Raw genomic sequence first — 22,421 nt, 5'->3', positions numbered from 1 at the left:
TCCTTTTAAAACTGGACAGATGTAAGGGAAAGGGTTGTTCTAAGCCACATAATGAGATATCCAAGTACCATTGAACTAAATTACCTAATCTATGAAGTATTCAGTTGAGACAGTTCTGAGTTCATGTCAAAGAGCATGCAACAACGTAAACACAGACGTAGTTAAATAAATAAGATTTCCTGGTATGTTGAATATAACAAGAAGGACAAATTCACACACTTTATGTACTTTTATACATATTTTTCATGCAGTTGATCTCAACAAGTGTTTATTCCAAACAATGGCAGAGCAGTTCTAGTCTATATCTGTGTACTTGTGATCTTGTAACCTGAGAGCATGGCAAACGCAGACTGCATGCCTTGATGTGTTTTCCTTCTACCATGTAATCCTACCACAGATGATATCACATATAAATTGGGCCCTACCAAATTCAGGGTCCATTTTGGTCAATTTCACTGTCATAGGAATTTAAAAGTAGTAAATTTCATTATTTCAGCTATTTAAATCTGAAATTTCACCGTGTTGTAACTGTAGGAGTCCTGACTCAAAAAGAAGTTGGGGGGGGGGGGCGCATCACAAGGTTATTGTAGGGGATGTTGCGGTACTGCTACCCTTACTTCTGCACTGCTGCCACCTGCGGCACTGCTTTCAGTGCTGAGCAGCTGGAGAGCAGCGGCTGCTGGCTGGGAGCCCAGCTCTGAAGGCAGAGCCGCCGCCAGCCGCAGCGCAGAAGTAAGGATGGCCTGGTATGGTATTGACACCCTGACTTCTGCGCTGCTGCCTGCAGAGCTGGGCCCTCAGTCAGCAGCTGCCACTCTCTGGCTGCCCAATCTGAGGGCAGCAGCACAGGACTATGGGTGGCATGGCATGGTATTGCCACCTTTACTTCTGCGCTGCTGCTGGCAGGGTGGTGCCTTCAGAGCTGGGCATCCGGCCAACAGCCGCTGCTCTCTGGCTGCCCAGCTCTGAAGGCAGCGCAGAAGTAAGGGTGGCAATACTATGAGCCTCTAAAATAACCTTGCAACCCCCCTACAACTCCCTTTTGGGTCAGGATCCCCAGTTTGAGAAATGCTGGTCTCCCCCATTAAATATGTATAGTACAGGAGCACACGAAATACCAGATTTCACAATGTGTTTTTCATGGCCATGAATTTGGTACGGCCCTACATAAAGGGGTGATGAATTTCAAACCTAGTATTGTAATAAATACGTCTGGTAATATGTTTTATTAACATATAGCACCACCACATTTCCCTTTGAACAATTCTTGACAAGTTCAAGACTGATGCTGCAAGAAAATACAAATTAGGAAACAGTCAAAAGTTGTTTTAAAAGTCCACTTTTTTTTTTATGAAAGTCTGGCAGCAATATGTACATCTCAGCACCCCCAGTGTTAACATTTTAGTGGTCAATTCATCAGAAAAGTAGTTACACAGAGTACACACGCACCCAACATGATGATTGACTCTACAAGCTCCAGTTCAGAACAAGAGCTCACTTCAACATCTTGTCCAGACGTTCTTTTGCTTCCATATGGCCCTGAACGATAGGACCAAAATAAAGGCTTTGCAGCAAGGGGAATAAAAATGTGCCCAACAAGCTGTGGGTTTGGGGATTTTTTTTTTTTTTAAATAATGGGTCAATATCCGATTCAAATAAGTAGAATGTTCACTCTTTCATGTGGCGCTGAAACAAATAAAAGGGAGACCAGATCTGAGAGCTGTGCACGAGCCCTGCAGCTGTGCTGTCGGGATCATCTACAAGCTAGCGAATGCTGCTATTTTTTGGGCAGTGGGCAGGAGGACAGAAGACCACTTCTCCCTCTTTTCCCCCACCTTGGTGGCAGTGCCTGTGAACTTAAAAAACATGGGCTGAGATTTTTTTTAGAGCCAACTAGGATGTTCAGCCACACAATTTGCATTCAAATTATTGGAAGTAGTGTGGCTAGATGCCTTGGGGAGCTTTGAAAATTTCAACCATTTAATTGGTCTACTATTGCAGTCAACCAAAATCAGCTTCCAGTTACATACACATACCAATTACCAAGGCTAATGAAGGCGTAAGAGGGTAGCGTACTGCAGGGGCTTTCAACCTTTTCTTTCTGAGGCCCCCCCAACATTCCATAAAAGTTCCATGGCCCACCTTTGCCACAACAGTTTTGCTGCACATACAGTAGATTAAAAGCCAGGCCCAGCATTAGGGGGTAGCAAGCAGGGGAATGGCCTGGGGCCTGACACAACAGGCAGCCCTGTGAAGCTAAGTTGCTCAGGCTTCCGCTTCAGCCCTGGGTGGCAGGATTGGGCTTCAGCTTTCTGCCCTGGGCCCCAACAAGTCCAACACCGGCCCTGCTCTTTGGTTTATTTTGGTGGACCCCCTGAAACCTGCTCAGGGTCCCTTCAGGGGGCCCTCGACCCTTGGTTGAGAACCGCTGGAGTATTGTACGCCAAGCAATTATGCACACAAATCCAGGCTATTTACACACACTGTAAAGCCCTGTGTTACCTGGATTGTCTCATTTTTTAAAATCAAATAGTAACGTAGCAACTCAGAATCATGACCCAACCACAGAGCTCAGAGGGAAAAGAAAGCCAAGGTAAATACTGGAAAGATAAGATAGTTGAAGATATTCAGAAGGGCAATATAAGAGCGGCTAAGGAAGTTCTGTCACATGTGAAGCTTTAGTTAAACCCTTTGGCCAAAAACAAAAAACACACTCAGATTTATCTATCTATTTAATTAAAAATAATGAGATCACCTAGAGGGCACCTTGTTCTTGGCAGATGAACCCACCATCAGTAGGGCACAGTGTATCCAAATGTGCTCCAAGAGGTTAGGTAAGCATTCGTCTTCTAAATTTTACTACACCTACCTTCCACAGCTTCCTACAGTCATGTATATTATATTCTAATTCTTATAACAGAGCCCTTTCCTGATCTGTAGCCTAATCGTTTCCACCTTAATTTCCTTACATATAATTCCCTCCCCTTCCCAAACAATAACATGGACACTGATCAGTTCAGCATATTAAACCCACCAAAAAACAACCTAAACCATTCATCAGCCATTACTTTCTAGGCATCTGTCTTGGAAAAGATTTGTGTCAGCCTGATTCTGCAGTACCTGGGGACAAACATTGCTATTATGAAGAAATCTGAGGTGTTCAGAACTCATTACATGTGCTGTACCACAATAATGTGAGCACCAGAAATCCTAAAAATAGGTAACACGTTAATTCAAGAAATTACACACCCGACACTAGAGGTATGTTTACACTACAGCGGAACAGCTATAGCAGTGTAGCTGTGCTGCTGTAGCGTAGATCCTTCCTATATCCAAGGAAGGGATCTTCCCATCAATATAGGTATTCCACCTCTCCAAGAGGTGGTCGCTAGGTCAACAGAAGAATTCTTCCGTCAAACTATCCATAGCCACACAAAAGGTTAGGCAAACCTAACTACTTTGCAGATGGTATGAAATGTTTCACAGCCCTGAGTGATGTAGCTGGGTCAATCTAATATTTAGATGTAGGCCAGGCCTTAAAAGGATACCCCAGGCTCTATTTAAGACCCAAGAGTGGAGATTTATACAGAATAGCTACTGAAAGAGTAAGATGCAAGGATAAGGACAAATAAATGACACTTTCTGCATGGCTAAAACCATTCAAAATAACTTTATAAATTCTTTCACATTTCTGCTTTGTACATCGTTCCCTCTCACTCCTCAAGCTTGTTACTGAAAATTCACAATCTTTGCTCTTTGTTTTCTCTGAAAGGCAGCTCAGTAAAACGCAAAAACAACCATCGGCACGTTATTTACAAAATTGCAACATAATCTGCCCCCCCCTCAAAAAAAATTTAAGATTCTCATTAACAAGATACTCAACAAAATGTAAATAAATGCCACATCTTGAGCAGTGGTTTCTGAAGACAATTTATAAAGGTTAGCTCACTTTTGCAACTCCTGTACGACTGAGAGCGAGTCAAAGTTTCACTCACCATCGACCAGGCTAAAAATACCACATTTCAAGTATTAAATCAACGTATGAGAAGTTTTTAAAGACAATCCATAGTTTGATAAATAACACAATGGAAACAGTCTCTCTCTTTATGTTCTGAATATAAAAATGGTGTCCAGTTTTAAACTGTTAGCAAGACAGGTGCACAGACCAAAAATGTGATCAAAGTAAACCCTAAAAACTGTAGCAACTTGAGAGCCCCCAAAGTTTTAATATTTTCTAAGTCTCCGCTGAACTATGCTGCTGGTTTGGGGGCATTTGATTTCTGTCATTTGGATCTACAACGGGAGTTCATTCAAGACAAGAAATTCTATTCCCACGTGGAAAACAATTCAAGCTTCATTGGCAGATAAATCCTATTATACCCAGCTTCTTTATGTCTTCTTTCCAATGAGATGCAACTGCAGACTATTTATTCCCTCCAGAATAATGTCCTTGGCCAGGATAACCCCAATTTGCCTCATGATGGATCTTACTTCAATTCTCCATTTCATGCAGATCTTCTTCAGTGTCTGTCTTCTTGTGTTTCCTCATATGTTTGTATTTCTCAACATATGCCTTTACCAGATTGGCCACCTTCATGGGATTGATTTCTCCACTTTTGCTATGACAAATCTACAGGGCAAAAAACAGGTCATTCAGTTAATAAATATTGTTACAAGTGTCCAGAAGGATGAGAAACAGATGTCAAACTACCATTTGTACCTCAGACCTGCTTTCCCAATTATGCATTCATTGTGTAATATGAAACACTAGCTGATAAAAAGCATAAAAAATTAACATGTGAGCAGACAGCATATAGCACTGTGTGAACTCCAAGTGTATCCTTTAGCTCAGGGGTGGGCAAACTATGGCCCGTGGACCGGATCCGGCCCCTCAGGGCTTTGGATCCGGCCCGCGGGATTGCCCCCCGGGGTGCCGCAGGCCCAGTGCCGCTCTCAGAAGCGGCCTGCACCATGTCCCTGTGGCGATGGCAGCAGCGGGGGGGCTGAGGGCTCCGTGCGTTGCCCTTGCCTCCAGGCACCGCCCCCCCGCAGCTCCCATTGGCCGGGAACAGGGAACCGGGGCCAATGGGAGCTTCGGGGGAGGTCCCTGGAGGCGTGGCAAGGGCAGCACATGGAGCCCTGTGGTCCCCCCACAGAGCCTGCCCTGGCCCCGGTGCACACCGCTGCCGCCCCAGAGCCGCTTTAGATAAGCGGCACCAGGCCGGAGCCCGAACCCCTCCTGCACCCCTGCCCCCCCAACTCCCTGCCCTAAGCCCCGCCTGCACTTTGCACCCCTCCTGCACCCCAACTCCGTGCCCTGAGCCCCCGCCGCACCCCACACACCTCTTGCACCTCAACCCCCTGCCCTGAGCTCCCTCCCGCAACCCTCTTGCACCCCTGCCCTGAGCCCTCTCCTGCACTCCGCACCCCTCCTGCACCCCAACCCCCTTCCCTGAGCCCCATCATACACCCCGCACCCCTCCTCTGCCCCAATCCCTTACCTGAGCCCGTTCCTGCATACCACACCCCCTCCCACATTCCGCACCCCAACCCCCTGCCCCAGCCCTGCATACAATTTCCCCACCCAGATGTGGCCCTCGGCCCAAAAAGCTTGCCCACCTCTGCTTTAGCTGGCTTTATTGGTAACTCAAACATAACAGAACACAGATGTCAGTCTAAGCTTGCGCCGCAGAAAGGGCTCCTCTGAGGTTTTCCCTGGAGGATTTCTGTCACTGGAGCATGATTCTCATCATTTCAGAAAGACTGACTCCTCTTATGTACCTACAATGAAGCTTATTGGACATAACGTCCAAGTGGCTTGGCAAAATCTCTGCATCTCTATGCAGAATTCAAAATCCTGAGACAGAATGACCCAAAATAACAACACTAAAAGCTACATTTAAAAGAATGTTTTACAGTTGCAAAGTCAAACACTCAAAAGTTAGGAAATGCCAGAATTCAGGTTGCCTGTGCAACCTTAATTCAGCCCCCTTGTGTTTATGCATTTGATATGGTCTTAAACACATGATCCACATATTATATGTTCCATAGGCCTCCTGCCTCATTCAGGGAACAGGATGGATCTGCTCTAGTGATGAATCAGGGTTGCGTAGTGAAGCAGCCTGTTGTCTATAGGACCCCAGCCTAAACTGTTGCAGAAGCTGGAATGTGTGCAATGGAGGAGTCAGGAGATTGCAGGAAGAGGAAGGGCAATCTCATAGTTAAGGCAGTTGAATGCTACCTTAGAGAATTGGATTCAATCCCTGCCTCTGCCACAGAGTTTCTATGTAATGCTGGGCAAGTCACCTATACGAAACTTTTCACAGGTGATCAATAATTACGTGTTCCTTAATTTCTGAGTGGCTGACTTGCAGAAGTGCTGAGCATGAAGTCACCAGGAGCTGTGCTTTGAATGTATGAAGTGCTCTATAAGGCTAAGAACTCTGAAAAATCAGCTCTACGTGTCTCAAATTGGGCACTCAAAATAGTGGATTTCTTTAGGCAACTGTGGCATGAGAGGCCAATCTGCAAAATGGGGATAATGCCACTCACCACCACCACAGAAGTATTATGAAGATAATATTTGTGAAGCACTTGGATACTATTTTGATGAATGCCATAGAAAAACCCATGAGGAAAATAATAATTGTGTCTTTGAAGAATTTGATTAGCGAGCAACAAAAAAGGCCTAAAGCCACACACAGAACAGTGAGCATAAAACAAAATATTAAAAGCTGCTCAAGAACTGAGCACTGTACTGCATGATCATGTAATTAAAGACTGTATGATAATGAATACACACAAAAGGGCTGAATTCAAGTTGCACAAGCAACCTGAATTCTGGCATTTCCTAACCGAGTACTTGACTCTCCAACCTTAATGTTTTTTTAAAATGTAGTCTGTATGTAATTTCCTAGGTTTTTCAACAAAGCAAATTGAAAGTATAGAAATTCAATTACATGGCATCATGTACACATCCCTATGGGTCAGCAGCAGGGTTAAAACCTTTACATCAACTGCACAGACCTAATAGACTACCTGACAGTAGTAAGTTGTCACCCTCTATAGGGACCAGCATTTAGAATAGGATGAGACACATACTGTGCCAACAGAATTCATGGATATTTGCTGACAGCAGAGGAATGGCGAGACTCAAGAATCTCTAATTCTATTCTAGAATCAGGAGGTGAGTATCATCTAGTAGGCACAGAATATTTTGCCCGTTTCCCAAGCTTGATCCCTTCTGCCCTGTCTCCATCCCTGTCCCAGTTCCGTTTCTTCCATACCCTTGGCTCCTTATCCCAGTACCATTCGCCTTGTTTCCCCAATCTCCAGTTCCACTCTTCAGTCCCCAGTCTGCTTGCCCCATTGGTTCTAATAACCCCCTCCAGGCTCCCTAAATCCCAACCTCTCCCATGCACTGCCAGTCTCTCCCTCTCCCAGTTCCTCGTCCACTCTCTCCTGCTTCCTCCTCACTGACTCCTACTCACAGTCATTCTCCTCATTCAATTTCAGCCTCCCTTTGCCTACCCCATCCCTGGCTTCTTGCCCAGTCAGCCAGCCCAGTCTCCTCATCCAGTATCAATGTTCCACCCCCAGCTCTTGTTCGCCACCCCTCCATTTCCTTCATTAGCTCCTAGTTCTAGTCTCTCTCCCTCTGGTTTTGAATCTGCCTCCTTGCCCAATCTCAGTCTCTTCCCAGCCCGTGCCAGTTTCTCTCCCTTACCCATCCCCTCCCAGTCTCAGACACTAAGCCTGAATCCAGCCTTGCTCTCCCCCAGTCCAGTTTTTATTCCCTCTGCATTTGAATCAAATGCTTCCTCCAAGTTACATGGATGCCAGCAGGGAGAGGTCAGGGAGAGTGCAGGAGAGAGAAACTCCCTGCTCTCACTGTCAATGCCCAGCCCACCCCAGAGCAGTGGGGATCAACTATTTCAAGGAAAGTCTGGCTTTTCCCCTGGAGTTCTGGGCTGGAGGGAACATGCTCAGCTGAGCTGTGGGGATGGTGCATGCGCAGCCTGGTCAGCACTCAGAGAAGCTCAAATGAGCTCCATGAATTGAGAATCTTCTTCCATTTTAGAAGCTAAAACTAAAGAAGCCCAAGTACACGTGAACCGCGATTTTTCAAAGTCTTACAACTTGGGCAGATTTTCAGGGGGATGGCAAAAGGCACATCTTTGATGAAAAGGCCACCTCCTGCCAAATGTCAAGTCCCTGCTCCAAAGCTTGGGGACATGTGCTGTTCCAAGAAAAGGTCACAGAATTTAGCAGGAGAAAAACAACGTATACTTCCCTAGCTCAGTCTTGGAAATGAGACTGTTTTGGCTGAAATTTTCCAAAGACAATTCAGCCTGAGGCAGAACCCCAACATGGAAAATATCAGCCCAACCAGTTAAAGCTTGGCAAAGTTATTAGCAACCAAAAAACAGGGTATTAAAACGGGAAGTGTCAGAGAACTTTAATAATAGGTGATGCTATCAGCACTGCCTAAAACACCTAGTTCTTATGTCGAAGCTCTGCAAGATCCCATGTAGAGTTCTAGAATCTGCCACTCTGTTACAGCATGTAACTACAAGAGCTTATAAATGTAATCCAAGCTTTGGCACCTAACTGTCCGTGCAGTTCCCCTTCTGTTTTAAAAGTAAACATTTTTTTTTTTTTTTTTTTACCTTTTGTACTGCTTTTCGGAGAATATCTTTGTATTCCTCCTTGGTAATCTCCCTCTTCTGGTAAAAGGGCTTAATGGCAAGTTTCACTTCTTCCACAGCCCTCTCTTGCATGTGGAGTTTCTTCATATACTACAAAGCAAAAAGGAAGAATGAGTAACCCAAGATTATCTGTAAGCAGCCTCCCAAGTCCAGCCCTATTAAAAAAGTCAGCTGACAAAGTGAAGATTTATTTCAAGACTTAAAGAGTTACAAGTGCAGTGAAACCCACTTATAGTGAACTAGAATGAAAGTCACACGTTGTGCAAACTACAATTTCTGTTCCAGTGAAACCCTGCTCAGTGCCAAGTTACTCTGAAAAAAAATGAGGGTTCTACTACATTTTGACAGTCATTCCTCAATTCACTTGTTTATTAATTTTTTGAACTAACCTCCCTAATCCAGCAGCCTTGAATGTGAAGCATCCATCCATTGATAAAGAGAGTACCTAAAAGGCTCTGAGATTGTTTATGAAGGCAAATCACAGCTGGGAAGATAACACTTCAACTTCAAATAGCCCTAACATTACACAGAAAACATAGGTAGTAGAGAGGTCTCCAAGATAAAGTATTACAAATCACATCAAAAGCAGCTTACAATTCTTCTGTTGCAACTGAATTCACACTACATAAAAATTGCTGCTCAGTCATGGATTATCAGTGTTAGTAAGCCTTTTTTTATGGACCCAGCAGTAGATATAATAAACGTGATTTTTAGGACTTGCACATAGGTGTTAATAACTATTACAGGCCCAAAGATAGATAGTGAATCCAATCAAGAAACCCAACTCAGCATCAAGGCACTGGCAGTGGATGTAATGCAGGTAGGACGAGAAGTAATGAACTTAATATGTAGCAAAGGAAATTAGATTAGGTTAGATTAGATAGCAGGAAAAAATTTCTAATTATAAGGATAATTAAGTACTAGAATAAGTTACTAAGGGAGGCGGTGGAATTTCTATCATTGGAGATTTTTAAGAACAGGTCAGACAAAATACCTGTCAGGGATGGTCTAGGTATATTTTGTCCTGTCTCAGCAAAGGGGGATGGACTAGATAACCTCCTGAAGCCCACTCCAGCCCTACATTTCTATGATTCTCTAACTAAAGTATCTAGACTTCTGCTGTACCCAAATTATGTCCATTTCAAAACAGAAGAGAATTAATTCAGGTATTTATGCAAGTTTGAACATTCTGGCTTTCAGGAATTTACCATTTGGCATTTGATAGTAGGTCAAGCATCCCAAATGTTTTAAACTGCACTCAAACACCCCTGCAGAGAAATTTCACACTTGTGGTGGTTTGATGCCAACAAATAGAAGCAAGAAACTGATGCAGTCCTAGTCAGTTTCATTGTGATGGGCAGGAGAGAGGGGTAGGTGGCTATGCAGAAAAGAGCCTCACCTCCTCTTTCTAAGAGCACTCAGCTACAGCAGAGGTCTGCTCCTGTGGTCTAGCAGAAGCTGCAGAGTGAAACTAACTAGGGTAGAGACCTAGGAATGGGTCTGACACACAAAAGAGTTGTCACACAGAGGAAGACCCAGATAAACCAAAGACAAGGTTGGTCCAGTGTTCCACTGGCAGCACAGTGATCCAAAGCAAAGTTAGTCACTCTGTGGCATTAGGGACAGTGAAGTCACATGGCATGAAATAATATTTGTGACCCTAAAACAAGTTAAACAAAACAGAACATCTCATTCATCTCTCATTTCTGATTATAGTGACAAGCCACGGAAGTGTTGCTCATGATTTATGACAACACACAAATGCCTCAGTGGGATTGGCACAGCCTGAGCACATAACTCTAGATATATGTTAACATCAGGGCTTTCACTCACTTCTTCATTTTTTGTTTTATCCAGTGGAGGCTTAGGTGCTTTGATTTTCTCTTCCACGTCTCCAACCGAAGCAGCCTGATTTCCTGGTTCAGAAGCCGTAGCCAGGCTGTCTGGCTCTGGAGTCAAACTCTGTCCTGCCACACAGCCAAGCAGAGGAAGACTCCCCTGCATTATGAACTGAACTGTGGGCTGACTGACTGGTGCATAGGGTGGCAGGCTTGAGGGCAGAGGTGGTGTCAAAGGTATATTTTGACTGTATACCTGCAAAATAGAGACACTTTGGCAAACGCTTCTTGATATTACAGTGCAGAAAAGCAGAGTTTAGGGAATTTAAAAGCAGCTTTTACCCACTGAAACAGAGAAGTGACTTACTGCTAAACATTTCTTTAAGTCAAAAGGGCTGAGGTTTCCATGCCACAGCAAGACTTCTGTGCTCCAGCAGCCAGCACTACTTCTACTCAACTTCTCACTGGCGGGCAGCACAGACGGACAAGCATTTATAGTATGAACCATGGCCAAAAAGCTGGGTTTTACAGCAAGACAATTTGTTCCCCAAAAGCAAGATTTTGGGGGGCAAATAAATGCTGGAAAACAGAAGCTATAAGTATATTGCAAAGTAAAGTAATGAACTTTGATTTTTAATCTAAGTGTGAGCACGGTTTGAAGGAATAAGCAGTTAGCGGATTGCTGAAGTGCATGGGCTGTATGGAATGTACTACACGCAGAGGAAGGAGCAGAATTCTGTAATGAAAGGGGCAGGGCACAACGAGGTCACGGATGAGGTGGAATGGCCTTCCATGACACTTCGCTTTTGGAGTCAGAACCAACCTGAGAGGAATCTAGATCAGGAAACATAGGCTCAGGAATCATATAATTGGTTGGAGGAGGCTCATTTAACTGCACCTGATTTAATGTTTGGCTCAAGTCCTCTGCTTTCCAGGCCCCTTCCTTCGCTCTCTGAAGTTTGTAAAATGGCACTCCTAAAATTCCCAAGAAAAAAAGCATTTAACACCAGTGATAAACCCAATGCATCACAAGTACAAAGCAAGCCGTAAGAAAAGCAAAAATCTAGCGATGTGACTGGCTAAGAAAGAATTCTGTGCAGTGACTAAGTTTATATTTCACAACTTCTGCTAAGTGAGGATTTTCAGCTGCAAAAAGAAAATATGATTACACACACTAGCCCACATTTTCAAAAGTAACTAGTGATTTTGGGTGACCAGCTTGAAACATCTGAATTTTAGAGGCTGCTCATCACTTTTTGAAAATCATGCCCCAATAAGATGTTTGTGATGCAGTTCTACTCTGAAAGAGGTTTAACAGCCTTGCAAGGACAGACTTATGTTCATATTGTCTCAATGATTTCCATATCACATGTGCTAAGTAAAAAGATGATTTTTCTCCCAGTCTTGCACACTCAACCTGGGATCTGAGTCCAGCTGGATTCTTTCCATCACAATCACACACAGCACTGAGGCTCCACAGGACAAAGAAGGTCTGTGGCTACACCTGAACAATCTCACTGCCTTTCAATTACGAGCCAAGAGACATCTGTGTAAGCCTATTGTTTTTATTGGGTTTGCACAAGTATAACTGATTGGAACTTGTCAAACAATTCAGTTGATGCACAAGAAGGAACAAAATCCCGTTACGTCCCTCTTAGCTGTGTTGGCTCTGCAGGGCTAACAAGAGTGAAGAGCAGTTATCTGTGCCACTGGTCACTTTAAACAATGAGAGACCTGGTCAGCACCTAAAAATTAGATTGACCCAGCTCCATCGCACAGGGCTGTGAAAAATTTCATACCCTCTGTGATGTAATTAAGCCAACCTAACCCTCCCTCCCCCCATAGATGCAGCCAGGCTGATGGAAGAATTCTTCTGACTACCTAGCTATTGCCTCTCAAGAGGGTGGATTTACTACAGGAATTGAAAAACCCCTTCCATAGCTGTAGCAACTATCTATGCAGTGTAGTTGCAGCTGTGCTGCTTGTAGGGTAGACATACACAGTTATGACAATGACTTTTCTTCAGAGTTTCACTACACAAGTGTGAGACAGCTTTCTATTTCACCAACACGGTCCCTTACAGACAACATACTCAATGCATTATTATTATGGATATGATTTTGTCACAGTAAAATTAGGCAAAATTCACAGAGAAGTCATAGCAAAAATGTACAGAATCATGGTGGGGCTGAAGCCCAAGCCAAAATAGTCAAGGAGATCTGCTAAAGTCATGGAATCTGTGACCAAATCATATCCTTAGTTATGACTTTTTTCTGGCAACACACACACACACACGCACCCCCGCACAAACTTACTTGGTGTTTTTTCAGCAATCAATGCATCACTTTCTTCCTCTTGTAAATTCCATGTAACCCTTTTCACAAGTGCTTTAGCTTTCAACACAGGACCCTGAGATACTGCCTCCAGCTCAGGCTTATTTACATCATTGGCTTTTTTATCTAACTCGGGGCACTCATCGTTAGCATCTTTCACACACTCCACAACTTTATTTTCAGATAAGCTTTGGGTTGGTGTTGCGTCACTTTCATCCTGCACAATAACTTCCTTCTCTCGAGGTGATTCTATTAGAGATGGACACACTTCAATATCTTCTATTTTAGTTGTAGTCTCCTCCAGGTTCACACTGTTGTGGCTACTAACCACAGCTGAATCAGTCCCATCTATTAATTCCCTCTCAAGGGAAGCATCTATATTGTCGTGTGAAGCAAGAAAATTTGTGTTCTCTGGCAGCGGGGGCGCAGCTTCATTTGTAAATTCCTCAGAGATTTGCTCCATCTCTGCACTCTCTTGGGCATTTTCCTGTCGTACAACAGTGTCTCTTGGAGTCTCCTTTTCGGGTATGCTGGCTGACTGGAGGTTTAAGGAAACATCTTCCGGTGTTGGCTCTTCCAGCTCTTGTTTCAAAGAATGACAATGTACAAAAACACTAGATACATTGTCATCTGAAGACCTCTGATCCTTCTCTGGAGTAGAAAGCGATGACCCCTCTTTTGGCTTGTGCTTTCTTTCCTTGGAGCGTGATCTAGATCGTGGCCTTTTCCCCCTAGATTTAGTGCTTTTGTGCTCCCTTGACCTCGATACAGAGGGTGACCTAGATCTCCATTTTCTCCTCTCCCGTGACCTGGATCTTGATCTCTTTCTCTCCCTTGGCCTTGAGCTATTATCTTTTTTATCGTATCTCTCATAGCTTTTGTCTCTCCTGTGCTTCCGCCTTTTAGTTCTCTCAATGCTATTTGATCGGGAACGCTCTCTTCCTCTTGATCGAGAGCCAGATCGCCTTTTCTTTTTTCGACTTTCATAAAACTCAAAAGAGGAGCTGTCAGGACTCCCTGAGCGTGACCGGGATTTCTTTCTGTCCCTGGACCAGGAACCTTTTGCTTTTTTGTCTTTCGTTTTATCCTTTGCTTTCTTTTTTTTTGATCGTTCATGACTACTGGAACGATCACTAGAAGACCTCCTGTTCTTGGATTTCAATTTGCGCATTTTACTGTAGTCCTCTTCAGCTGACCAAGAGGCGGACCTGGAGCTTCTTTCCTTCGAGCGTGTTCTTGACCTGGACCTTGATGGGATTCTCTTATGTTCTTTGAGGAGTGTCTTTTTTCTTTTCAATTTTTTCCGGCTTCGGGAGCTGGAGTTTGACCGGGATCGGGAACGCGACTCTCTCTCCACTTGTTCTCTTTTATGGATTTTTTGCTGCCCATCATTACTAGAATGGCTATCTGGCTCCAGCTTCATATTAACTCTAGCTAGGTCTTCTGCATCAAAGAACACACGAGGACTTTCTCTGCTTTCTTCTTTTAAATACTCCAGATTAGAAGTTCGTTTGACTGCAGAGGAAGTACAGGGACTGCTTTGAGATTCTTCCTCATCCATTTTTTCTTGTTCAGTATCGGAGATCTGTTCCACAATCCTACCCTCTATTGTCACATCATCATGAGACTCTGTGTTACTTGATGGAACATCAGATGATTCAGCACCCGACCCAAAGATATTTTCTACCGTGTAAGGGGTAAAACGACGTACAGTTTGAAATGTTTGAACTCTGGGACTTTCAATCGAAATGGTTCTGGTGATATTTGTTAGCGGCACCCCTGAGACAAGCCTTTCAGGACTGCTGTTTGTTGAACTTGAATCTGAGCCTGTTGGATCAAAGGGATCGTATAATATTTCACTTTTGATCTGCTTTGGTTTTTTAATTGAGAAGAGAGGGGAAGGATTCTCTTTCCGTTGCACTTTGTTGTCTACAGGGCGGAAGGTATTACAAAACCCAGGATTAGACAGTCTGCTGGAATGCCCTGCATTTCCAGGAATATTAATCTTAAAGCTCTCAAAAGAAGAGCTTACACCTTTACTCCTGGATGACCCCAGCAGTGTTGTACTCCCATAGACACCTGTATTTGTGGAAAAAGAGCCTCCACTTGTGTGTGTCTGTTGTTGAGATTCCTTGGTATTTGACTTGTTGCTTTCCATCTTGCTACCTTTTCCTGACTGATTAGTGCTCCCTTTGCCAGTCAGCTGGGTTATACAGGAACTGGGGATGTCACAGTTTTGGTTCCCTGAAGGTTCTGATTCCGAATGCCTGCTGATGACTTCCTTTTTAATCTTTGGTATCCTGGGAAGCTCAGAGATATCAAGCCTCTTGGGAGCTGCTGGTTTTAGCAGCTGTCTCACATCTACACTTTTTGAACTCAAATTAGAGTTACTGTTGAAGGGTTTTGAAAATGTGGAGCAAGAGGGCACTGCATGTTTAGAATCCCCATTAAATCTAGGCATTTCATCTGATTTTAGACCAGGTCTGCTTGGATTTGCCACACTAAGAGTCTGAACAGATCTAGGAGTCATTGAATATTCTAATCTAACAGCTGCTCTTCCCGCTGTTGTCTGTGCCGGGTTCACTGCCTTCTTGAACCTGCTTAATGAGGATGATGTTGAAAATAAGCTTGATGAGGTGGTGTGAGGATTCAGCCCCAATGAAACTAAAGGTTCTGCACTGGAGCTGCTTGCTATGGTCCCTGAGTGCAATGTACTTGGTTGAAGATTTTCTCCTGATCCATCTTCTACTCTTAAGTCACTAAGTGAGTTTCTCTGCAGTGACGGAACTAAAACATACAAAAGAAAAAGTTAATCTTTTCAACATTTACTTCTTTTATTCCAAAATGAAAGTAACATTAACTCTGTACAAGTCTTAATCTTCCACTTTTGCCTGTGGAAGCATTCTTGGCAACAGCAAGCCACCACACCCACTACCATTTTAGTCAAATGCTCAAGGCTTATGTTGGACAATGGTGTCTTTGTGGCAATCAAATACCACTAGTAGAGTAAAAACTGCACTTGGAAACACCAAAGGCCATATAATGAGATGGTCTCTAATCTTTTAGCCATAGACCAATTAACATATGTGGACAGCGATATGTGGGGAACTAAAGAACAATTAGCTTTAAGAATTATGTTTAAGTTTTCAATATGAACAGATATTTTCCAAGATAAGAATGATTAAGTCAGGAGAGTGCATGTACCTGAATATATGAACACAGCACCTACCCTACCAAGTATTTAATTTTCTTGCCCAGCTCTTCATCGCTGTACTTTGAGCTATCTGTTCATACCATTTACAGTGTACTTCACAAATAAGAAGGCAGTAAACATGTAAAATTCCAGGAAAAATGGGTTTTAAGTTCCCTTTGCTTAATCCAGTTCACTGAGAGTTGTGATAAATGACAAAACAGCTACAGTGCAGTACTTATATATAGGGCCCTACCAAATTCGTGGCCATGAAAAACGTGTCACGGATCGTGAAACCTAGTCTACCCCCATGAAATCTGGTCTTTTGTGTGCTTTTACCCCATACTATACAGATTTCACAGGGGGAGACCAGTGTTTCTCAAATTGGGAGTCCTGACCGACCCAAAAGGGAGTTGTGGGGGGGGGGGGGGTTTGCAAGGTTATTTTAGAGGAGTCACAGTATTGCCACCCTTACTTCTGCGCTGCCTTCAGAGCTGGGCGGCCAGAGAGCAGCAGCTATTGGACGTGGGCCCTGCTCTGAAGGCACCGCCCTGCCAGCAGCAGCGCAGAAGTAAAGGTGGCAATACCATGCCATGCCACCCATAGTCCTGTGCTGCTGCCCTCAGACTGGGCAGCCAGAGAGTGGCGGCTGCTGACTGAGGGCCCAGCTCTGGCAGGCAGCGCAGAAGTAAGGGTGGCAATACCATACCAGGCCATCCTTACTTCTGTGCTGCTGCTGGCAGCGGCTCTGCCTTCAGAGCTGCGCTCCCGGCCAGGAGCCACCATGCTCCAGCTGCCCAGCTCTGAAAGTAGCGCCGCCGCCAAGAGCAGCGCAGAAGTATGGGTAGCAGCACCGCAACACCCCCTACAACCTCCTTACGACCTCACCCACAATTCCTTTTCGGGTCAGGACCCCTACAATCACAACACCCTGAAATTTCAGATCTAAATAGCTGACATCATGAAATTTACAAGTATTAAATTCCTATGACCGTGAAATCGAACAAAATGGACTGTGAATTTGGTAGGGCCCTACTTATACAGTGACAACCACCACCTCCAATTAAACCAGTTCTTCCAATGACCTTGTCACTATGCAATTAAAACAGAAGCATGGGTGTACATGTCAAAAGCTTACTATTTTGACCCTAGTTACTACCTACCACCCTGATCCCATAAACGTTTATGTATATGCTCAAAGTTAAGCACATATGTAGTGTTTATAGGATAGAGACCCATGTGACTAAATACGAAACAGTTAATTAAGAACTGAAGCCAAACCCTCACCTGCCCTCTTTGCTGTTAGTGAACCATCTCTGTTGATGACCACATCAGACCCACTCATCATGAGGAGGCTCTGTCCAGACAGGATGCTTCCCAACAGGTCAGGCGCAGGGGAAGCTTCTGTTTCTTGATCAGGAATCAAGACAGGCACACTTCTCCTGCATGTTACAGATGGGTTACATTTTCCTTACTTTTACATTGCTCTCAGACTGTACAAATGGATTACATTACAATGAGACTAAGATCAGCTATTGGGGGCTTGCAAAAGAACTGTGTGCTCAGCCAGTACAGTTCCCTTTATAGGAGCTGGCTTCACAAAAGGCATTCAGCTTCTGCTGCCCTCTGCTGAGAGGTGGTCAAAATACCTACTCTCTGGACTGGTGCCATACAATGGCAAAGTGAGTGGTTATATCAGATACCTGCATGTCTTCAGTATGCTCTGAAGCATGAAATCAGAATTAAAGCCAAATGCCTTCAGCCACTACAGTGGCCATCTGAAATAACACTACTTGGAAGTGTCACTCAATTGCTCGAAAAACACACACTTTTTTACCAAGACCTTATTAATTTTTTTAATAACCATAATGTGCCATTCAGAAGTTTATCATAAGCATATCTCCCAACATAGCTGTCTGGTCTATCTCAACCTTTCCTCCCCATTCCCCAGTTTACTTTTCAGCAGACCTATATTACTATCTCATAGAATTTACTTAAGTTAACTTAGTGGTTTATGGGCACCTATTGTAAAAGAACCGGAGTGCATGACAAATTAAATCCAAGAGCTAGATTAATGGGCTCAACTACAGACAACACAAAGCCCTCTCCCTGTATTACCTAACCATTAGGGAAATTACTTACCTATACTTTGTCTCCTCTGGAGACATCATTTTACTGGATGCCTACTCTTGGGTCTTTTTTCTAGAACTTCCATAACTCTCAAATATTATTGGCCCACTGAGGCACCAGTAGGCACAGCTGAAGGGCAGACTAAGTGCCAGTGTCTCAGTGCCGTTTGGGGCACTCCACTTCAGTTCATGATGAGCACAACGCAAATAGCAGTCCAACCTTTAAAGTATTATTTGTGCCAGAAGTTTATGCCTACATGACAGAACTACCAGATAGTGTAAAAATGTTTGCCTTCTAGCTCTGATGGGAAGATGAGCAGTAATTCAGTCAAGTGATGTCTTCAGAGCTGCTGAATTACAGGTAAGTAATTCTGCCTTCTGAACAAGAAGCTACCCCCAAAGCCATCCCACAGGATCACTGAGACTTCCCAAAACCTCTTCCTCCAAATGAGAGGTGGGGAAGTGGAGAAAAATATCAAATAGCCAAGAGGCATGACCACATTATTCCTGAGATTATCTTGCTTGCAAACTAAAGACAGGCAGCCACTTAAACCCATCATACCATCGGGGCAGTGAGATGACAACCTGGAGCTCCCTTATTTTTCCAGTGGGGTGGGTGGGTGTGGGTGTGTGTTTCCAGTCTTCTCTCCCCCACACTCACTTTCTCCTTGCTCTAGTGGGTTTTTTACTCTCCTTTTTCCTTTCACTCATACCCTAATCTGTCCCCCGGCCTCCCCTCATTCGCTCAGCTCTGTCCCGTCTCCGCCAGCCACCAACACACTGGAATCCTGAAGCTCTCACTGCACTTCCTTCAGCCAACTCCTCCAGTCAACTGCAACTGAACGTCCCAGTTCCAGCATTCCATTCCTGTTTATTAAAGGGATACTGTCCCAAATATTCTGCTGCTTATTTGAACAGAGGAAAGCTGAATCACTGACTGCCCAGTACACACAACCGGAGGTTAAAAGTGAACACTCTTTCTTCAGTCTCCTTCTAACCTCTATCAAATGGCAGAGGAAACAGATTAGTCACCCAAATCATCTGCTAGTTTACTGATCTCCTTCTCAGATTATATGCAGCTTCTTGCACCGCATTGTGTAGAACCAGTTATATGCCCACTCTTCTGAAGTGCAATATGAGGACCCTTTTTTGTGGTGCACGCCACTTCTCAGACACAATTTTTAACTGAGAGAGACTGCAGGTTCCTCAGTGCTCCCAGACAAATGTTGCATTTTAAACATATAAGGTAACAAATGGCCCGACCACGTCAGAACAAGAAGGGATAACTTCCAAATCTGAAATTTCAAAATGTTAGTTAGATCTACTGAATGAGGAGCAAGCAAGGAGGATGTAAAAATGGGATCCAGTGAATCACGAGGAAAGACAGCCAAAGAAAGCATGACAGAGTTTAAAGCACAAGGCTAAGTGCTTTAAAAAAAAAATCTCCCAACTGCAGGTGTCTCAATGTGACTAATTGAACTGTTACTAGTGTAAAATGTATTATAGTTAAGGCTATGTTCTAGTCACAGGTATTTTTAGTAAAAGTCATGGACAGGTCACAGGCAATAAACAAAAATTCTCAGCCTGTGACCTGTCCATGACTTTTAGTATATACCTCTGACTAAAACTGGGGGTGGGGAGGGTGGCTCAGGAGGGCGGCCCTGGGGGCGTGGTGGGTGCTGGGGGGCATGCCGGGTACTTGGGGGGTTGTGGCATGGGGGGGGTGCCACAGTTGTTTGGGGGGGGTGGGAATTGCAGCCCGAGGGGTGCCGCGGGTGCTGGGAGGTGGTTCAAAAGGGTTGGTGGGGCTTGATCAGGATCCCTGCCCAGCTCCTGGGAAGCAGCAACCCCAGCTCCTAGCTGCATGTGCTGCCTCTGCTCCACCCCAAGCCCCAGGTCTGCAGCTCCCATTGGCTGGGAACCGTGACCAATGGGAGCTGCGGGGGCAGGGCCTACAGGCAGAGGCAGCATGTGGACCTAGGAGCTCAGGGAGGGGAGTTCCTGTCACCCTTCCGGGGAGCCCCCCACCCCGAGGTAAGCACTGCCTCGCACCCCAACCCCTAGCTCCCCGACACCTAAACTCCTGCTGCTGGGGGGCAGGGGAGGGCCCAAGATTGCCTCAGCAGTGGCCGGTGCACCTGGCTTGGGGGCTGCCCAAGCTGCTCAGGCAGCCCCCAGACCAGGCGCATCCATGACTTCCGTGACAAACACAAAGCCTTAGTTGAAGTTCCTTAGCAACTGCCCAAGAAGGGCCAAAATGTGCTCTGATTCTGGATACCCAGAGTCAAAAAGCTCATTCAGTCTTATGACCCAGACTCCTTCGGTCTGTTTTTATACAATTAAAAAATAATAATAATTTGGCTGCCTTACCCAGAAAGTCCCACAGAAACGGGTCTAGCCACAGGCCGATGAGATCTTAATGCTGACTGGGAAAGAATTCTCCTTTTGGCGCTCACAGGTGAAGCTGGGTTGGCTGGAATCTCTTCATTACTGCAAACACACACAAAGGGAAACTGTCAACTTAAAAACCCTTGTTTAAACAATTATCTACTATTGACACCACAGCGAAGGCTACTAGACCTGAAAGAACATAGGAAAAAAGTTTCCTCCCTTTATTTTAGTTAACTTTTTGCATACAATAGTTCTTTATAGTGGTTTGTATGGGTGTCTCAAACTGCACCAGGAAGGAAGTTTTTTTGTCTCGTTTTTTTTAACATATGGGCAAACACAACTATAAAATCACAAAAGTTAGGGGGATATTCAAGGGAAGATGTCTTATCAGAAACAATCTTTAAATCTTTTCTAAAATATATTAGACTTCAATTTGGCAGTATCCCTTTAATGACAATGGTCAAATATGCTTTTTCAATTTAAGATTAAGCTTTAAAAAGAGGTTTCAGACTTATTCATGAGATAAGTGACTCAGAAGTGGCATTTTGACATGATCTGGCAGGATTTCTTCTGATTCAAGATTCTAAAATTGAAGGGGAATGGGAGAGAAGAGACCCATATAACCCCACAGATTCATTGTACTTTTAGAGTTAAGGCACTGCATCATTATAACCCCCAAAATTTGCTAACTACTTCTTAATAAAGAATATCACATTCAGTCACTAGTTAGTTAACAAGAATCAGATTCTAAAGACACTTAAGTAGCTTCACACACAGGTGACTAATGATTTTTGCATGCCCGACATGAGACTTCTTAAAATGGCTTGATTTTCAGCGGGTGGATATACTCAGCAATTTCTGAACATCAGGCCCCTCTAAAAAGTCTGAAGTTGGGCACAACCACTAGTCATCTTTTGGTCTGTAGTTTTATATTACTGGTAAATATTATGACTAAGGCTAAGATTTTGTCATCGTTATTTTTAGTAAAAGTCAGGGACAGGTCACAGGCTTCCATGAATTTTTGTTAATCGTCCATAACCTGTCCCTGACTTTTACTAAAAATTACGGTGACAAAAATGGGACTGAAGGGGTGATGCAAGCCAAAGCCTGAGCCCTACTGTGGCGGTGGGGGGCGGTCCAACACCCACCCCTTGCAGCAGCTCAGAGGTGTGGGGGCCCCCTGCCACCTGAAAGCTCCAGCTCCGCTGCTCCGGGGTGAAGCAGAAAATGTCACAGAGATCTCTGGAAGTCACGGAATCTGTGACCTCTGACATAATCTTAGTCTTAATTATGACCCCGCCTCCAAATACATATATATTTAAAATATTTAATTTTGAAGGCATCCAGGTATTTAGTATTAAAATATTTTAACAGCATTAGAACACATCTGAGAAATTATCAGATTTGTGGTCTTGATCCCAAGATCTTACCTGTCATATGGGTCCAGTTCATAGGGATCTCCAAACACAGACAGAGAAGCTGCACCAATATCTGCTCTCATAAGGCCAAGTGAGGGTTCTATCGTTTTATACACAGAAGGGAATGAAGCTCCATGTACAGGTTTACCAAGGCCAAGAGTTCTTGCAATACGGGAGCGTGCAGTAACCTCATTTTTCACCTGGACAGGATGAGGATAAAAAAGGTGTTAACTACTATGCATTGTAAGATCGGCTTCTATCAACATCCAAATTAGCTACAAGTGTAAGGAGGGAAGAGGGGGTGATACCTGGCACTAAAAGCATGTGGCAGTTTGCAAAAAATTGTTTTACTTTGATTTGGGTTGAAGTTTGCAGAGCGAGCAGGTTAAGAATGCGTGAGGTGTTGGGCATGAG

General features: G+C 44.2%; 1 protein-coding gene across 1 annotated transcript in view; it reads right to left on the bottom strand.

The window, feature by feature from the left end:
- Positions 1-1,323: 1,323 nt before the first annotated feature.
- The window catches only part of PHRF1 (PHD and ring finger domains 1), a 47,459-nt gene continuing 26,361 nt past the window's right edge, over positions 1,324-22,421 (bottom strand). Inside the window, exons 11-18 of the mRNA XM_084631631.1 lie at positions 22,020-22,207; positions 20,569-20,688; positions 17,357-17,511; positions 12,862-15,666; positions 11,445-11,521; positions 10,542-10,802; positions 8,670-8,798; positions 1,324-4,630 (exon numbers count right to left, since the gene is read on the bottom strand). Coding sequence (XP_084487757.1) covers positions 4,493-4,630; positions 8,670-8,798; positions 10,542-10,802; positions 11,445-11,521; positions 12,862-15,666; positions 17,357-17,511; positions 20,569-20,688; positions 22,020-22,207 — 3,873 coding nt within the window. The 3' untranslated portion in view covers positions 1,324-4,492. The remainder of the gene's footprint in view (positions 4,631-8,669; positions 8,799-10,541; positions 10,803-11,444; positions 11,522-12,861; positions 15,667-17,356; positions 17,512-20,568; positions 20,689-22,019; positions 22,208-22,421) is intronic.

Source organism: Lepidochelys olivacea (genome assembly GCF_965140295.1).
Source record: "Lepidochelys olivacea isolate rLepOli2 genome assembly, chromosome: 6".
In the NCBI taxonomy this organism is placed as follows: Eukaryota; Metazoa; Chordata; order Testudines; family Cheloniidae; genus Lepidochelys; species Lepidochelys olivacea.
This window is presented reverse-complemented; position numbering and strand designations above follow the sequence as displayed.